The sequence below is a fragment of the Equus caballus genome, chromosome 15 (genome assembly GCF_041296265.1).
Source record: "Equus caballus isolate H_3958 breed thoroughbred chromosome 15, TB-T2T, whole genome shotgun sequence".
Classification (NCBI taxonomy): domain Eukaryota; kingdom Metazoa; phylum Chordata; class Mammalia; order Perissodactyla; family Equidae; genus Equus; species Equus caballus.
In genome coordinates, this window is record NC_091698.1 from 74,826,297 (window position 1) to 74,840,476 (window position 14,180).

At 36.0% G+C, this 14,180-nt stretch overlaps 1 protein-coding gene across 10 annotated transcripts in view; it reads left to right on the forward strand.

The window, feature by feature from the left end:
* The window catches only part of DHX57 (DExH-box helicase 57), a 52,054-nt gene that overhangs the window by 21,825 nt on the left and 16,049 nt on the right, over positions 1-14,180 (forward strand). For all 10 annotated transcript variants that reach the window (XM_070235559.1, XM_070235557.1, XM_001500408.6 and 7 more), the window contains 8 exons: positions 2,086-2,219; positions 3,764-3,818; positions 5,330-5,535; positions 6,450-6,566; positions 9,122-9,218; positions 10,021-10,194; positions 10,787-10,987; positions 12,560-12,836. In XM_070235559.1, the coding sequence (XP_070091660.1) occupies positions 2,086-2,219; positions 3,764-3,818; positions 5,330-5,535; positions 6,450-6,566; positions 9,122-9,218; positions 10,021-10,194; positions 10,787-10,987; positions 12,560-12,836 (1,261 nt within the window). The remainder of the gene's footprint in view (positions 1-2,085; positions 2,220-3,763; positions 3,819-5,329; positions 5,536-6,449; positions 6,567-9,121; positions 9,219-10,020; positions 10,195-10,786; positions 10,988-12,559; positions 12,837-14,180) is intronic.

Consider the following 14,180-nt stretch of genomic DNA (forward strand, 5'->3'; position numbering starts at 1 on the left):
ATTTTGTGGTTGTGCAAACATCATAAAGTGTACTTACAGAAACCTAGGTGGTATAGCCTACTACACACCCGGGCTATATGGTACTAATCTTATGAGACCACCATTGTAAATGCGGTCCATTATTAACCAAAGCATTGCTGTGTGGTGGGTGACTGTACAAGAAAAAGTAGAGAATGTTTGCTATCTCAGAGTGAAAAAGGCAGAAAATAGGAGTAAAATCTAGGCGCCAAGATCACTAAAAATATAGACAAGATTAAAGGTTGAATATAGAAAAGTTACAGTTGTGTTAGTTTAAAATTTTTAATAAATTTCCTAATCATAGAGATAACAACATGATTATTCTAAAACATTTAGAAAATATCAAAGAAATGGCAAGAAGAAGAATTTCTGCCCCCTATAAAATTGCTAATTCCATGCCACAATTTTTGTCTGTTTTCTTCTGGGAGTGTATTGGGAGTTAGGGGAGAGATGTGGTAGAGAGATGTATGTCCACAAACACTGTTGAGATTATATAGTTTTGTGTGCTGCTTTTGATTTAATAGTTAACATGATAGCAAAACTATCTTTGAAATTATTATTAATTGCATAAGGAAGTTCTAAAGCATAGATGTACCATAAATTACTTAACAATTTGCCTATTATACTATTTTCCTTTTCCTTAAAAGAGAAACAAAGTAGTCATAAAATGTAACTAAATTAGCTCATTAAATTAAAGAGAACTAAGTAGCACAAGAATACGCTCTCATTAAAAGTTCAAGCAAAACAGATAAAGTGTAAGTCCCCCTTTAACACTCCCAAATGATTCCTAGTCCCTTCCCCAGAGATAACTATGGTGATCAGATTGGTGATATGTCCTTCTATACTTTGACATAGTTGTTTACTTTGTTAGAAATAGGTACTTCTGTTTTCTCACCTTTTTTTTTTTACACAAATGATATATTCATTTAGTAAGTCAGCACATATTTACTGAGTGCCTACTATGTTCCAGGCATTGTTCTAGATTCTGGAGTAGTGAACAAAATAATCAAAATCCCTGTCCTCATAGATCTTATCTTCTAGTCGGGGAGCCCAACAAGTGGCAAAATAAATAAGTAAAATATAGAGTATGTTACATGCTAACAAGAGGAAAGGTGATATGAAATGCAAGGGAGGGGACCATTTGAAATTTTAAATAGGGTGGCCAGGTAAGACCTGGCTAAAAGGTATCTTTTGAGTAAAGACTTGAAGGAAGTGAGGGAGCTACCTCTGTGAATGTCTGGGAGAAGCCCATTCTAGGCACATTAATAACATATACAAAGGACCTGAGGTCCATGTCTCAAGGACAGTAAGGTGGACAGTATGGCTGGAGCCAAGTAAATAAGAGGGAGGGCGGTAGAAAATGAGTGGTGGGGGTACAGATCTTGTCACGTAGGGCCTTGTTAGTGAGGACTTTAGCAAGTCATTGAAGGATTTTGAGCAAAAGAGTGGCACAATCAGATTTACATTTGAACAGAATTATTGGTCTCCCGTATTGAGAATAGATTTCAGGGAGGCCAGGGCTGAAGCAGGGAGACCAGCTAGGACATAGCTGTTCTACGGTACATGTCGTTCTACAACTGGGATTTTTTTCACTAACAATATGTCTTAGAGATATTTTTATGTCAGTGTTTAGAACTTTACCTTATTCCTTTTATCTGTCTCATGTTATTCCAAAGAAGGGATAATATTGTTGTAATTAACCATATCTTGGTTGATGGACATTTAGGTAGTTCCTGTTGCTTTACTATTACAAGCAATGCTGTAATGAAAATCTTTGTATATGCCTCTTTATGTACATGTAGATATCAAGTAGTAGAATTATCAAATGCAATGACAAATCTTATTGATATTTTGGTTGATACTACAATGAATTTAGCTTATTTGGGGGAAAATTGATATCTTTATAATGTTAAGTCTTCACATCTGGGAACATGACACATCTTTCTATGAGTGTTATAATTTTTTCACATAGGTTTTACACATTCCTTGCTCAAAATATGTCAAAGTTATTAATTTTCATGTATTGAATTTGTTTGATCCTCAGGTGTTTTCTTTTCTTTCCTCTAGTGATTTCTTGCTACTGGTTTTGAAGGACATTGTGTTACAGAGACCAACTCTTCAAGTTATTCTGATGAGTGCAACTTTAAATGCTGAACTCTTTTCAGAATATTTCAATTCCTGCCCAGTTATTACTATACCAGGTGATTAAAATGTGTCATTAAATATGTATTGTTCTATTAAGCAAATATAGTTATTTTGAAGTTAATTTGAGGTATAAATTAATAGATATTTATACCTCTTTCTAGAGAAGTGAATGGTTTGTAACAAATGAGATCGTAACCATATAATGAAATTAATAAATTTTATATGTGCTTTTTAAAAAAGTCTGTTATTAGGATTTCTAACATTCCATTGTGTTTAACATGAAAATGTGCGCTTATATTGGTAATCTGTCATAAAGAGGGAAGTTGTATCTGTGTGTAGCATATTTGTTCATTGCTGGATCTGCTACATTTCTGGATATTGGTTCACTCTGGCAGAAAGTAAAGTTGGGTAGTCTGGGTCTTCTTTTGATGCTTTCAGTTTCATTTTGGGATTAGTTTATCACCTTGGGCTTTGGTTTATCCTTCTGCAACTGATTGCCAGAGGGACAGTTTGGAAGCACTGACTGATGAATATTATAGTAGTACCCCCTTGTCTGTGGTTTCAGTTACCCGTGGTCAACTGCGATCTGAAAATATTAAATGGAAAATTCCAGAAATAAACAATTCATAAGTTTTAAATTGCATGTTGTTCTGAGTAGTGTGATGAAATCTCACACCATCTTGCTCCGTCCCCACCCGGGACGTGAATCATCTGAAATCAGTCCGCCCGGTACATATATCCACGCTGTATACTCTCCACCTCTTAGTCACTTAGTAGCTGTCTCGGTTATCAGATTGACTGTCACACTATCACAGTGCTTGTGTTCAAGTGACCCTTATTTTACTTACTAAATGACCCCAAAGCGCAAGAGTAGTTGTGATGCTGGCAATTCAGATATGCCAAAGAGAAGCTGTAAAGTGCTTTCTTTAAGTGAAAAGGTGAAAGTTCTCGACTTGAAAGAAAAAAATCATATGCTGAGGTTGCTAAGATCTAGAGTAACTTTTATTACAGTATATTGTTATAATTGTTCTATTTTATTATTAGTTATTGTCGTTAATCTCATACTGTGCCTAATTTATAAATTAAACTTTACTGTAGGTACGTGTGTATGGAGAATAACAGAATTTATAGAGAGCTTGGTACTATCTGTGGTTTCAGGCATCCTCTGGGAGTCTTGGAACATATCCCCCGTGGATAAGGGGAACTACTGTAGTAGTACTTCTTAATCTAGTTATAGAGGATGTTGACAGTAGATTTAAAGAAGAAATTATATGCTTGATCTAGAATACACTTGTGGAATATTTACCCCAGGGGGAGGAGAGAGGGTGGGAAAGGTATAACAAGTTAAAAAAAAGAGGTAAAAAACAATCTTATTAGCAAACGATCCTCTCTCCACCTGTACACTTCTGTTTTCTTTACTAACTGGACTATATCCCTTCCAATTTTTATCATCAAAATCTTTTTTTTATTGATACTTTTAAGATGGCAGAACAAATAGTGCCTTATTATGCCAAGCTTTGTTTTAAGAGAATTTTACATATAGAAACTATTTCAAGATAGTTCAACAGGTAATCTGAGAGTTTTCTATTTTATTTTCTAGGTCGTACATTTCCTGTTGATCAGTTTTTTCTGGAAGATGCAATTGCTGTGACAAGGTAAGGAAGACATTAATTAAGATTCACTGTAAGTCTTTGTAAACAGAATGCCAGGATAATAAATGTGTTAGTTTTTCTTCTAATTTTTCTATTTGAGCATTTTATTTTCCCCTTTCTTTCAGCAAATATTTATTATACAAATTATTTGCAATTCACAGGCAATATTGTATATTAAGAGTGCTTAATATAAACCCTAATGTAATATAAACCCTAATGGACTTTGAGGATAATGATATGTTGATGTAGGTTCATCAGTTGTAACAATTGTACTGCTCTGGTGGGGGATGTTGATAATGGGGGAGGCTGTGCATGTGTGAGGGACGGGGGTGTATGGGAAATCTCTGTACCTTCTGCTCAATATTTTTCTGAACCTAAAACTGCTCTAAAAATTAAGTCTATTAAAAAATGATGGAAGACCAAATATATGAAAAAAAGGAGTACTGATTCTACAGACAGACTGCGAGTATTTAAATCCCTCCACTTACCAGCTGTAACATTGATGAGTAGCTTAATCTCTCTGTGACTCAGTTTCATCCTATGTAAAATGAGTATGTTAATGGTAACTGCTTCACAGGGTTGTTATGAGGATTGATTAATTAATCAATACTTGGCGTTAATACTTGCAAAGTGCTTAGAACACATAGCACATGCTTTATGAGTGTTAGCTATTACTATTGTCATCATTCCATCTTCAAGGAGTTTGCAGTACAGTGTGAGTGTTAAGATGTCTGTATAATTTCAGTACTGTGTAGAAAATGGTTATGTCTACTGGATATGAACAGATTTCTCTCCTTTGAAAGCCCTGCTTCCTCTGCCTACTCTTTGACCTTAAAGATTCCCCAAGGTTTTATCCTTACACTGTTTCTTCTCACTATTAAGCTCTTCCTTAGCTTTCTTAGACTCATGTGATTTCAGCTGTAGCCTCTGTGCCGAGAACTGCCAGTTCAGTATCTTCATTCCTGACCTCTGGGCTCCAGAATGAAACACCCTTGATGTCTGGCACCTTAAACTCAACTTAGAATTTTTTCCCTTCTCCCTGCTTCTTCCATTCCTAATAAGCCCCACTCCTAATTCTGTATTTATTTAATGGTACAATATTCTCAAGCTAAAAACCCCAAAACAGTGCCTCTCAAACTTTAGTGTGCAATAAGCTACTTAGGGAGCTTGTTAAAATTGTTATTTTCTGGGCCCTATCCCACTTCCATTGAATGTTAATCTCTGGGGAAATCATCTTTCAACTAGTTTACCTGTCTTTATTCTCTTTTTCAAACTCACTGCCTCCAGAATTATCTTAAAACAGAACCAAAAGCATTCCAGTGTGTTCCTCCCCAGATATAGGGCACAGCCAACAGAATCCTGGACTGGATTAATAGCATGTGGAAGAATAGCACATGAATTAGGCAGAAACAGAGCAACATTCTACTGAACAAGCATATAAAATACGTGAATATTTTTGTTCCTCACCAACAGACCCACACACACACACACAGTCCTTTGTCTTCCTTTCTCAGGTATGTGTTACCAGATGGGAGCCCATATATGCGCTCCATGAAACAGATGTCAAAGGAGAAGCTTAAAGCAAGGCACAACAGAACTGCATTTGAAGAAGTGGAGGAAGACCTCAGGCTCTCCCTTCACCTCCAGGATCAGGATTCTGTGAAAGATGCAGTGCCAGATCAACAGTTAGATTTTAAGCAGCTCCTGGCTCGCTATAAAGGTAATGTGCTTCCTGGGGAATATTGTAATTATGCCAAAGATAACTAGTTTTTCCCCCCTACCATGATCCAGAAGAAAAACTTGGCTCTTGTTTCATAGTTACATTGTCTTTAATTCATCAGAACTACCTTAAACTTAGAAAAAATAGCAGTTCCAACACATATTAGATTATAATTATTAGACTTGCCAGTGAATTTTTTCCTGATTATTAAAGAAACGTGTTCCTTATAGAAAAATTGGTAGGTAGTAAAATACAAATTATACTCATCAATATTTTGTAACTTTTTATTTTGGTATGATTTCAAATTGAAAATTAAAGAAAAGTTTGCAAGCCTATACAATGAACTCTCAAGTCTATGGATAGACTTCAGGGGTGTTGGTGAAGCCATTAAAATCACATATATATTTCAGGGAAGAGCCATAACTTTTATCATTTTCTCAAAGGAACCTAAGGTTAAGAGTCACTGTTGTAAGGGTGCTGGTGAAAGCTGTGGTCTCTCTCTGTTGATTTTCATCGGTTATTGTTAACTGAACTTCGACCTGATCTGACTCGTGATTTGGTTTAATCTGGAAGGTGTTTCTAAAATGTATTTGGTTTTGAATTTTATGTCTAGAACTTAAAGTGTCAGTAAATGTGTGCTGGATAAAACAGGGGAAGGAAGGAGGAAAGTTCAAAGTGGCTTATCTGGGCCTTTCCAGCAGGGACAGGCGCCTGCTCTTTAGGTCATTGTTCAAGCAAGAAGTGCTTCTAGCGTGAGCCTCTATTTTCTGAGAGACTGAAAGAAAAGAGTTCATTTCAGTACATTAAATGTGAACATCTGTGTTATTAAATCAAATCAAGACAGTTACCTAGTTCACAGGCATATTGTCTTCAACAAGGTATAATTATCCTTCTGATTTTTACCTTTCTTTCAGGGGTTAGCAAATCAGTTATCAAAACAATGTCCATCATGGATTTTGAAAAGGTTAATCTTGAATTAATAGAGGCCTTGTTAGAGTGGATTGTGGATGGAAAGCACTCCTACCCTCCAGGTAACTCTTCTTGTCTTCATTTATGTGTGAGATGGCAAAAGAGAAGGGAGCTTCCTTACTGAGATAATGGGCACTGTGGGTACACCCCCCTTCCTGGAGCCCTCGCCCTCATCCCCACCTTTTCTCCCAAAGTTGTGTGTAAAGTTGCTTATTAGGCTTTTCAGGGGGAAATTTGACCTTTTACTTTTTGAGGTTCACCCACTCTTTTTGCTCACACCGAGCATAAAGTTGTTAACGATACAAAGTCCAAGAGGAAGAAAGCTGAAAAGAAGGCCTGGATAGTCCACATATTAAACACTCAGTTCCTGGCTAAATGGGAGTCTAGTAATGAGTGTTTGAATCACATGAAGACTCTGCACATGGAGGCCACAGGGTAGTGGGGTTAAGAGAACAGGCTTCGGAGTCTGATAAACTTCCCAGCTCTGCTATTCAGGGACTCCGTAACCTTGGATAAAGTCCTTATCTTTCTGTGCTTCAGTTTCCTTGTTTGTAAAATGAAGACAATAATAAATCCTCTTACTTAAAGCTATTTTGAGGATTAAAAGAAACCACATGTAAATTTTAGCACAGAGTCTGACATATAGTTAATGCCCACTAGTTATTAACCTTAATAATGATAATGTTATAACTATAATAATACAGTTATCATTATTATTATTGTGGTTGTTACCACTGTTACTACTACCACTACTATTACACAGAGCAATCACTACTTTCCCCTTATGCACCATCTTTCTGTTCCAGTGGCCTTCTTACCTCACTTGCAGTCCCTTGCCCCCAGAATGAATGGCCCAGATCTCATAACTGAATCCTTCCCATCATTCAGGTTTCTGTCAGATGTCTTCTCTTCAGAGAAGTATTCTCTGACCACCCTATCTGTTTTCTTGCCCCCCACCTACTTTATCATAAAATCCAAAAATGATTTTCATTATAGCACTTAACACTGTTCAAAATTATAGTTCTGCTTACTGATAAATCTCCTTCAATAGAATGTAAGCTCTGTAAGAATAAGGGTTTCTTGTGCACCACAATATTCCTCAGACCCTAGAATGGTGCCTAGAATATTTAGGTATGGAGTAAATATTTGTTGCACAAATAGAACCAGCCAATGTTGGGTGATCATTTAGTGGAATCATAGATCAAAAGATTACATTATGTGTTCATTACACAGTGCTTGAGAGAAATGGGAATGGCTGCCCTCCTCTGCCTAGGCTTTAATCATTATGTGGTATTTTCTAAAGAGATGTGTAAGCCACGTAAAATTATGGAAGTGCCTTATTTCTCATCTCTTGACAAGTAGCCAGTATTGGCTAATGCATTGTCACCGGACTGAATATCTTGTTTTATGCCAAAGGAAAAGACTATTATTGAAAAAAACCAAGCATAGCAGGCAAAAAGAAATGTTAGATAATTACCTGAATTCAAAACAGTAGATGTAGTGATTAGAGTCAGTGATTTATTTGTGAATATTAAAGATATCCCTGATACAGATGGCCAAGCCATGAGGGCAGAGCGGAAGGCACATAAAAATATAAATAAAAAATATTTTTCCATCTGTATAGATTATTTTACCACTCAAATTTTGTAGTCTTTTAGTAGAAGTATGTGGTATATAATGGAAAGATTATGGATCTGGTGCCAGAGATTAAAGGAGGGGCATGAAGATGGTATTAATTTCCTTTCTGTATAAGTCACAAAAGAAAGGGACTATGGCTTGTGGCATGGAAATACACTATAATCAGTTATCACTGCTTGTTTTCTTTCATGTAAAATTTAAAGGCCCATACTGTTAATATGGCATGGTTAGGTCATGTGTTGCCTCTTCAACATATATCTGAATTTAGATTGCCAGGTTGGCCAACCAATTATAGCTTCTTTTTCTCATTTCCAGTACAGTGTTTATGGATTTTATTTACTAATAGAGAGAAGTGTCTTCCTGTCTTAGAAGATTAGAAGGATAACTCTTCCTATAGAAACAGAATGTCGGTGGCTAGTACACTGCAGAAATATGTTTAAAGACCTTTAAAGAATTTTGCTGGGGCCAGCCCGGTTTTGCAGTGGTTAAGTTCGCACGTTCTGCTGCGGCAGCCGTGGGTTCACTGGTTCGGATCCCGGGTGCGGACATGGTACCACTTGGCAAGCCATGCTGTGGCAGGCGTCCCACATATAAAGAAGAGGAAGATGGACATGGATGTTAGCTCAGGGCCAGTCTTCCTCAGCAAAAAGAGGCAGCGGTTAGCTCAAGGCTAATCTTCCTTAAAAAGGGTAAAGAATTTTGCTAATAATTCTAGTATAACTTAAGGCAGTATATTTTTCCACACTTCAGTTTTTCCTGTTTTAGAAAGATAGTAGTATCCCAGTTATTTTGTAGTTATTAAGTCAAAAAACATATAAAAACACCTATCTATTTAAATCCTGGAGGGGTTTACAAAGAAAAGGAAATTGATACTGATAAATCTCAGATTGTTATATTTTTTCATTTCAAAATAGCTTTATACTGCATATTAGTTTTTCCTTTTTTTCATCTATCAGATTGATTCTTTTTATATACTCAGGTGCTATACTTGTATTTTTACCGGGACTGGCAGAAATCAAAATGCTTTATGAACAGCTACAGTCGAATTCTCTTTTCAACAACAGACGTAGTAATCGGTAAGTTAATTACTTTCTGTATCCTATTGCAGTTATTTTCAAAAATGAATAACCAGAAAGGTCTTTTTGATGTTCATCACCCTCTTTAGACCCTGTTATCATTCCTCAAGAATATGTTTGTTTATGCCAGCTGGAGATAGACAAACCTATTTGTTCCAGGAAATCAATCTTTCCCATCCCATTAAATAAAAATATTTCTCTTCACTTAGTGTAGTGACTCAGCAAAATTGCATGTAATTTTAGTTGCCAGATACAGGAGATGGGAGAAGCCAGTGTTATTAACAACAAAGAAATGCAACCATTTTGAGAAAAAATAATTTCCAATAGTTCCTATTTTGATAGCAAGACATACTGTTGTGTCTTCATATCTAAGGGAACAACTACGTGACAGGTGAACACTCCCTAGAAACATAAGAATGAAGTTTCTTAGGATACATCTCTGTCTCTGCCTCTTTCTCTGGATTTAGAGGTAGTGGAAAAATGATTCTTTGCTGATTAGTGTGCTCTAGGCTTGTTACTTACAGAATATCAACTGTTTAGTCCTCTTGATTATTTACTACTGAATTATACTTCAGTTTTCCCCAAGTTGATGCAAGGTTTTTAGTTCATGGAAATGAGTAAATGTTTTGTAAGGATCAGAAAGAACCATCCCATTTAGAAGAGCTGGACCCTGAGGACCAGGGTTGTGGAGAGGCTGCTGATAGTTGGAGTCATATTGTTAGTTTTAATAGAAATTCACCCACTATAATTCAATTTCAGTGTCCTGTGCTACAACATTAAATATGCTTTTATTTCCTTTCAGATGTGTTATTCACCCACTTCATTCATCTTTATCCAGTGAAGAGCAGCAGGCTGTGTTTGTAAAACCTCCTGTCGGTGTAACTAAGATTATAATTTCCACCAACATTGCTGAGACATCCATAACCATTGATGATGTTGTCTATGTCATCGATTCTGGGAAAATGAAAGAAAAGAGGTATTTTCTTTTGATGATATAAGAGGGGGACTAAAGCGGCCTCATTTAGAGGGACACAGCTGTTAATGGCTAACGCTATTAAGCTACATGGATTACTGTTTGAAAAACAGTTTTTGAAAACTATATGTGAATATATGAGTAATTCTATAGCCAGGACCAAAATCAGAGTCACACAGAGGTGGAAAGTTTTGGAAGTAATTAATTATTTTTCCTCTCTTTTTCTCATATGCTTTGCATGGCTTGAATGAAAGAGTTGGTGTGGGAGGTGATGAATATGTTAATTAGCTTGATTTTGGTAATCATTTCACAATGTATACATATATAAAAACATCACATTTTACACCTTAAATATACACAATTTTTATTTGTCAAAAATAAATAAAAATGAAAAAGAGTTGAATAAAGAAACTGTAGGTAGTAGATCTAAATCAGCACTACATGCTCCCACCAGGGACTCAACTATCCCAGAACACACAGGATACTGTGTCTTTATCTACAGAAGTAAGGTGCTTCATCTCTTCTGTCCTTGCTAAGTAGACTTTTGGCCATGTTTTTATAGAATAACTCTTTTTTATTTTCTTTTTCATTATAGATATGATGCCAGCAAAGGGATGGAAAGTCTAGAGGATACTTTTGTCTCTCAAGCCAATGCTCTGCAAAGAAAAGGTCGAGCAGGCCGTGTTGCATCTGGGGTCTGCTTCCATTTATTCACTAGCCATCACTTCAATCACCAGCTTTTAAAGCAGCAGCTACCGGAAATACAAAGAGTGCCATTGGAGCAGCTATGTCTAAGGTACATCTTGATCTTTGTATTCTGCTTCCAGAAGGTCTAAATGCTTCTCACCCTAAGTTCCATGTTTTCTTTTTCTTAGTAGAAGACATTTTGCTAAGAATGGACATGGATGAACTCATTCATTTGCAAAGAAAGAGCTCTTCAGGGTTGCCTCCACCATTCCTTTTAACTTTCTGCACATAAAGATCTCTTACATTGCAGAGGACGGCCCTAAAATAGAGCCTTAGGATATGTTTGTAAGTTAGGAAAGTAATCTCACTCATCGAGAAGTTTCTGCTAGGGACAACACCAATATTAAATCATCACAGGGAGAAATCTACAGCCTCATTATCAGTTAGAGCAAAGTGAACAAAAAAACTTGTTAGCTCCATTACTTACCTGATGAAAAACAAGAAAAAACATCATAAAATAGAATTTAGTGAACAAATGGTCAAACTCAATGTTATTGAAGCCAGGGAACCTTTTGGTTCAACTTTTCTGAAAATGTGCTTGGTGTTATATAAGCACTCTAAAACTATCCGTACCCTTTAACCCAGTCATTACTCTGAGAAAGGACCCCCATTAACAGTAACCCAAGGGGAGAAAGTTACTTGGACAAAGATGGTATAGCTCTTCTTTTATCCAGCAGGTAGATTTTGAGAGCCTTCTATTTTCCAGGGTTGGGCTAAGCACTAGGGATACTGTAGGAGACAAGACAGTCCTTGCTTTCAAGTGTCCATAGTCAGATCTTAAGAATTTGGGCAAGCAAATGCCTTGAACTGAGACAGAGTGCAAATGAAGAGGAGTGAAGGGATTTGAGAGAGCTTTGAAAGTTGATTGACCCATGAGGGAGGATGAGAGAAGGGAAAAATGTAATATATGTAGCACATAGGATTTAAAAACAGCTCAAATATACAACAATGGGGAAATAGGTAAATTATGTGGGCCAACGTGGTTCATCCCTTTTTTTTTTTTTGCCATTCGAAATTTAAGTAACTGGATTATTCTCAATGCATGTCTTAAAGTGAAAAATCTAAATGAAAAAAAGCTAGGTATCAAATTGTACACAGTAAAAATGTAAAATTGTATGTTTATAGGCTGACAGCTTAACAAGGAATTAAAAGTGAAATAAATTTTATGTATTTAGATTTTTGTCTTCTGAAAATTGCTTAAATTTATAATTTGAAACAGTAGCTTTTCAAGAGCTGTCACAAGGCAGGACACAATGCAGATTAATTTTATAAACAATTACCATGCAGTTTCAGATGTGGGAAAGAGAGTAAGTGGACCATTTGAATTTCGTTTCATAATTTGAACCCCCTATTATAGAAAGAAGTATTTTCAAAGTTTATAGAATTTTATTCTGAATCTCAATAAGTTTCAGAATCTGAAAGTGTTTCTGCAGTTTATTGCTAGAAGAACTAGAAGACAAGAGATTTTTTTAAAAATTTATTTCAACTAGCATTGTCTGGTTTATGAAAGCATATATATTGGGAATTTTAAATTATTTTCATTCAAGAAAAAAGCTTACTCCTTTATGTCATCTTACCAGAAATAAAATTGACAAATTATGATTTGGTTTTCTTTTTTCAGAATTAAAATTTTAGAGATGTTTAGCACTCATAATCTCCAATCTGTGTTCTCTCGACTCATTGAACCACCACACATTGAGTCTCTCCGTGCCTCAAAAATACGATTACGAGACTTGGGAGCATTAACTCCAGATGAGAAACTGACCCCTCTAGGGTATCACTTGGCCTCTCTGCCTGTGGATGTGAGAATCGGCAAACTGATGCTGTTTGGGTCTATCTTCCGCTGTTTAGATCCAGCTCTCACCATTGCTGCCAGTTTGGCTTTTAAGTCTCCTTTTGTAAGTAGACAACATTCATCTAAACTGGAGTCCGTAGGTCTCTAAGGGGACCCTGGGGGCTTCAGGGGTATGTGAGCCCCCTAAAAATTTTCCTGTGAGTATGTTGTATGTGAATTTCTCAGAGCACAAAATCTGTAACTTTTATCTGATTCTCAAAGAAATCCATGCCTCCAGTAAAGATTAAGAACTAGAGATCTAACTTATTAAAATAATCTAAATGTGCTTTTCATTGTATCTGCTGTACTTGGTCATTATAGAAAATAAGAAAATGCAAGCAAGCAAAAGGTGCCCCTGATGATCTTAAAGGGCAATGAGTACATTGGGCCACTTTTTTTAATAGCTTTATGAAAATATAATTCACCCATTTAAAGTATACAATCCAATAGTTTTTAGTATTATGCAATCATCACCATAGTCAGCTTTGGAACATTTTTATCACCTAATAAAGAAACCCTTTAATTATCACTCCCCTATTCCCCTCCAATCCCCTCATCCACTCCAGTCCTAGGCATCTACTAATCTACTTTCTGTCTTCATAGATTCGCCTCTTCTGGACATTTCACTTTAATGAAATAATATAATACATGGTTTTGTGACTGGCTTCTACACTTAGCATATGCTTTTAAGGTTTATCTATGTTACAGCATGTATCAGTACTTCATTCCTTTTACGGCCAAATAATATTCCTTTGTATGGATATACCACATTTTGTTTATCCATTCAGCACCTGATGGACATTGGGGATTGTTTCCACCTTTGGCTGTAAACCTTCTTGTACAAGTTTTTATGTGGACATATGTTTTCATTTGTCTTGGGTATATATCTAGGAGGGAAATTACTGGGTCAATGGTAACTCTCTATTTAACTTGACGAACTTCCAGACTCTTCCAGAATAGTTGTATATTGCATTCCACCAGCATTTTATCAAGGTTGCAGTTTCTCCACATTCCGATCAACACTTGATATCATCTGACTTATTTATTATAGCCATCCTCAGGGGGTGTGAATTTATGGTTTTGGTTTGTATTTCCCTAAATGGCTGATGATACTAAACATCTTTTCATTTGTTTATTGGCCATTTGTATATCTTCTTTCAAGAAATGTCTATTCAGATTCTTTGCCCATTTTTTAATTTTTCATTATTGAGTTGTGAAAGTTCTTTATATATTCTGGATACAAATCTCTTATCCCTTATAATTTGCAAATATTTTCTTCCATTCTGTGGGTTGCTTTTTCACTTTCTTGATATGTCCTTTGAAACATAAATGTTTTTAACATTGATGAAGTGCAGTTTATCTAGTTTTTTGTTGCTCAAGCTTTTGTTGTCATAGGTAAGAATCCATT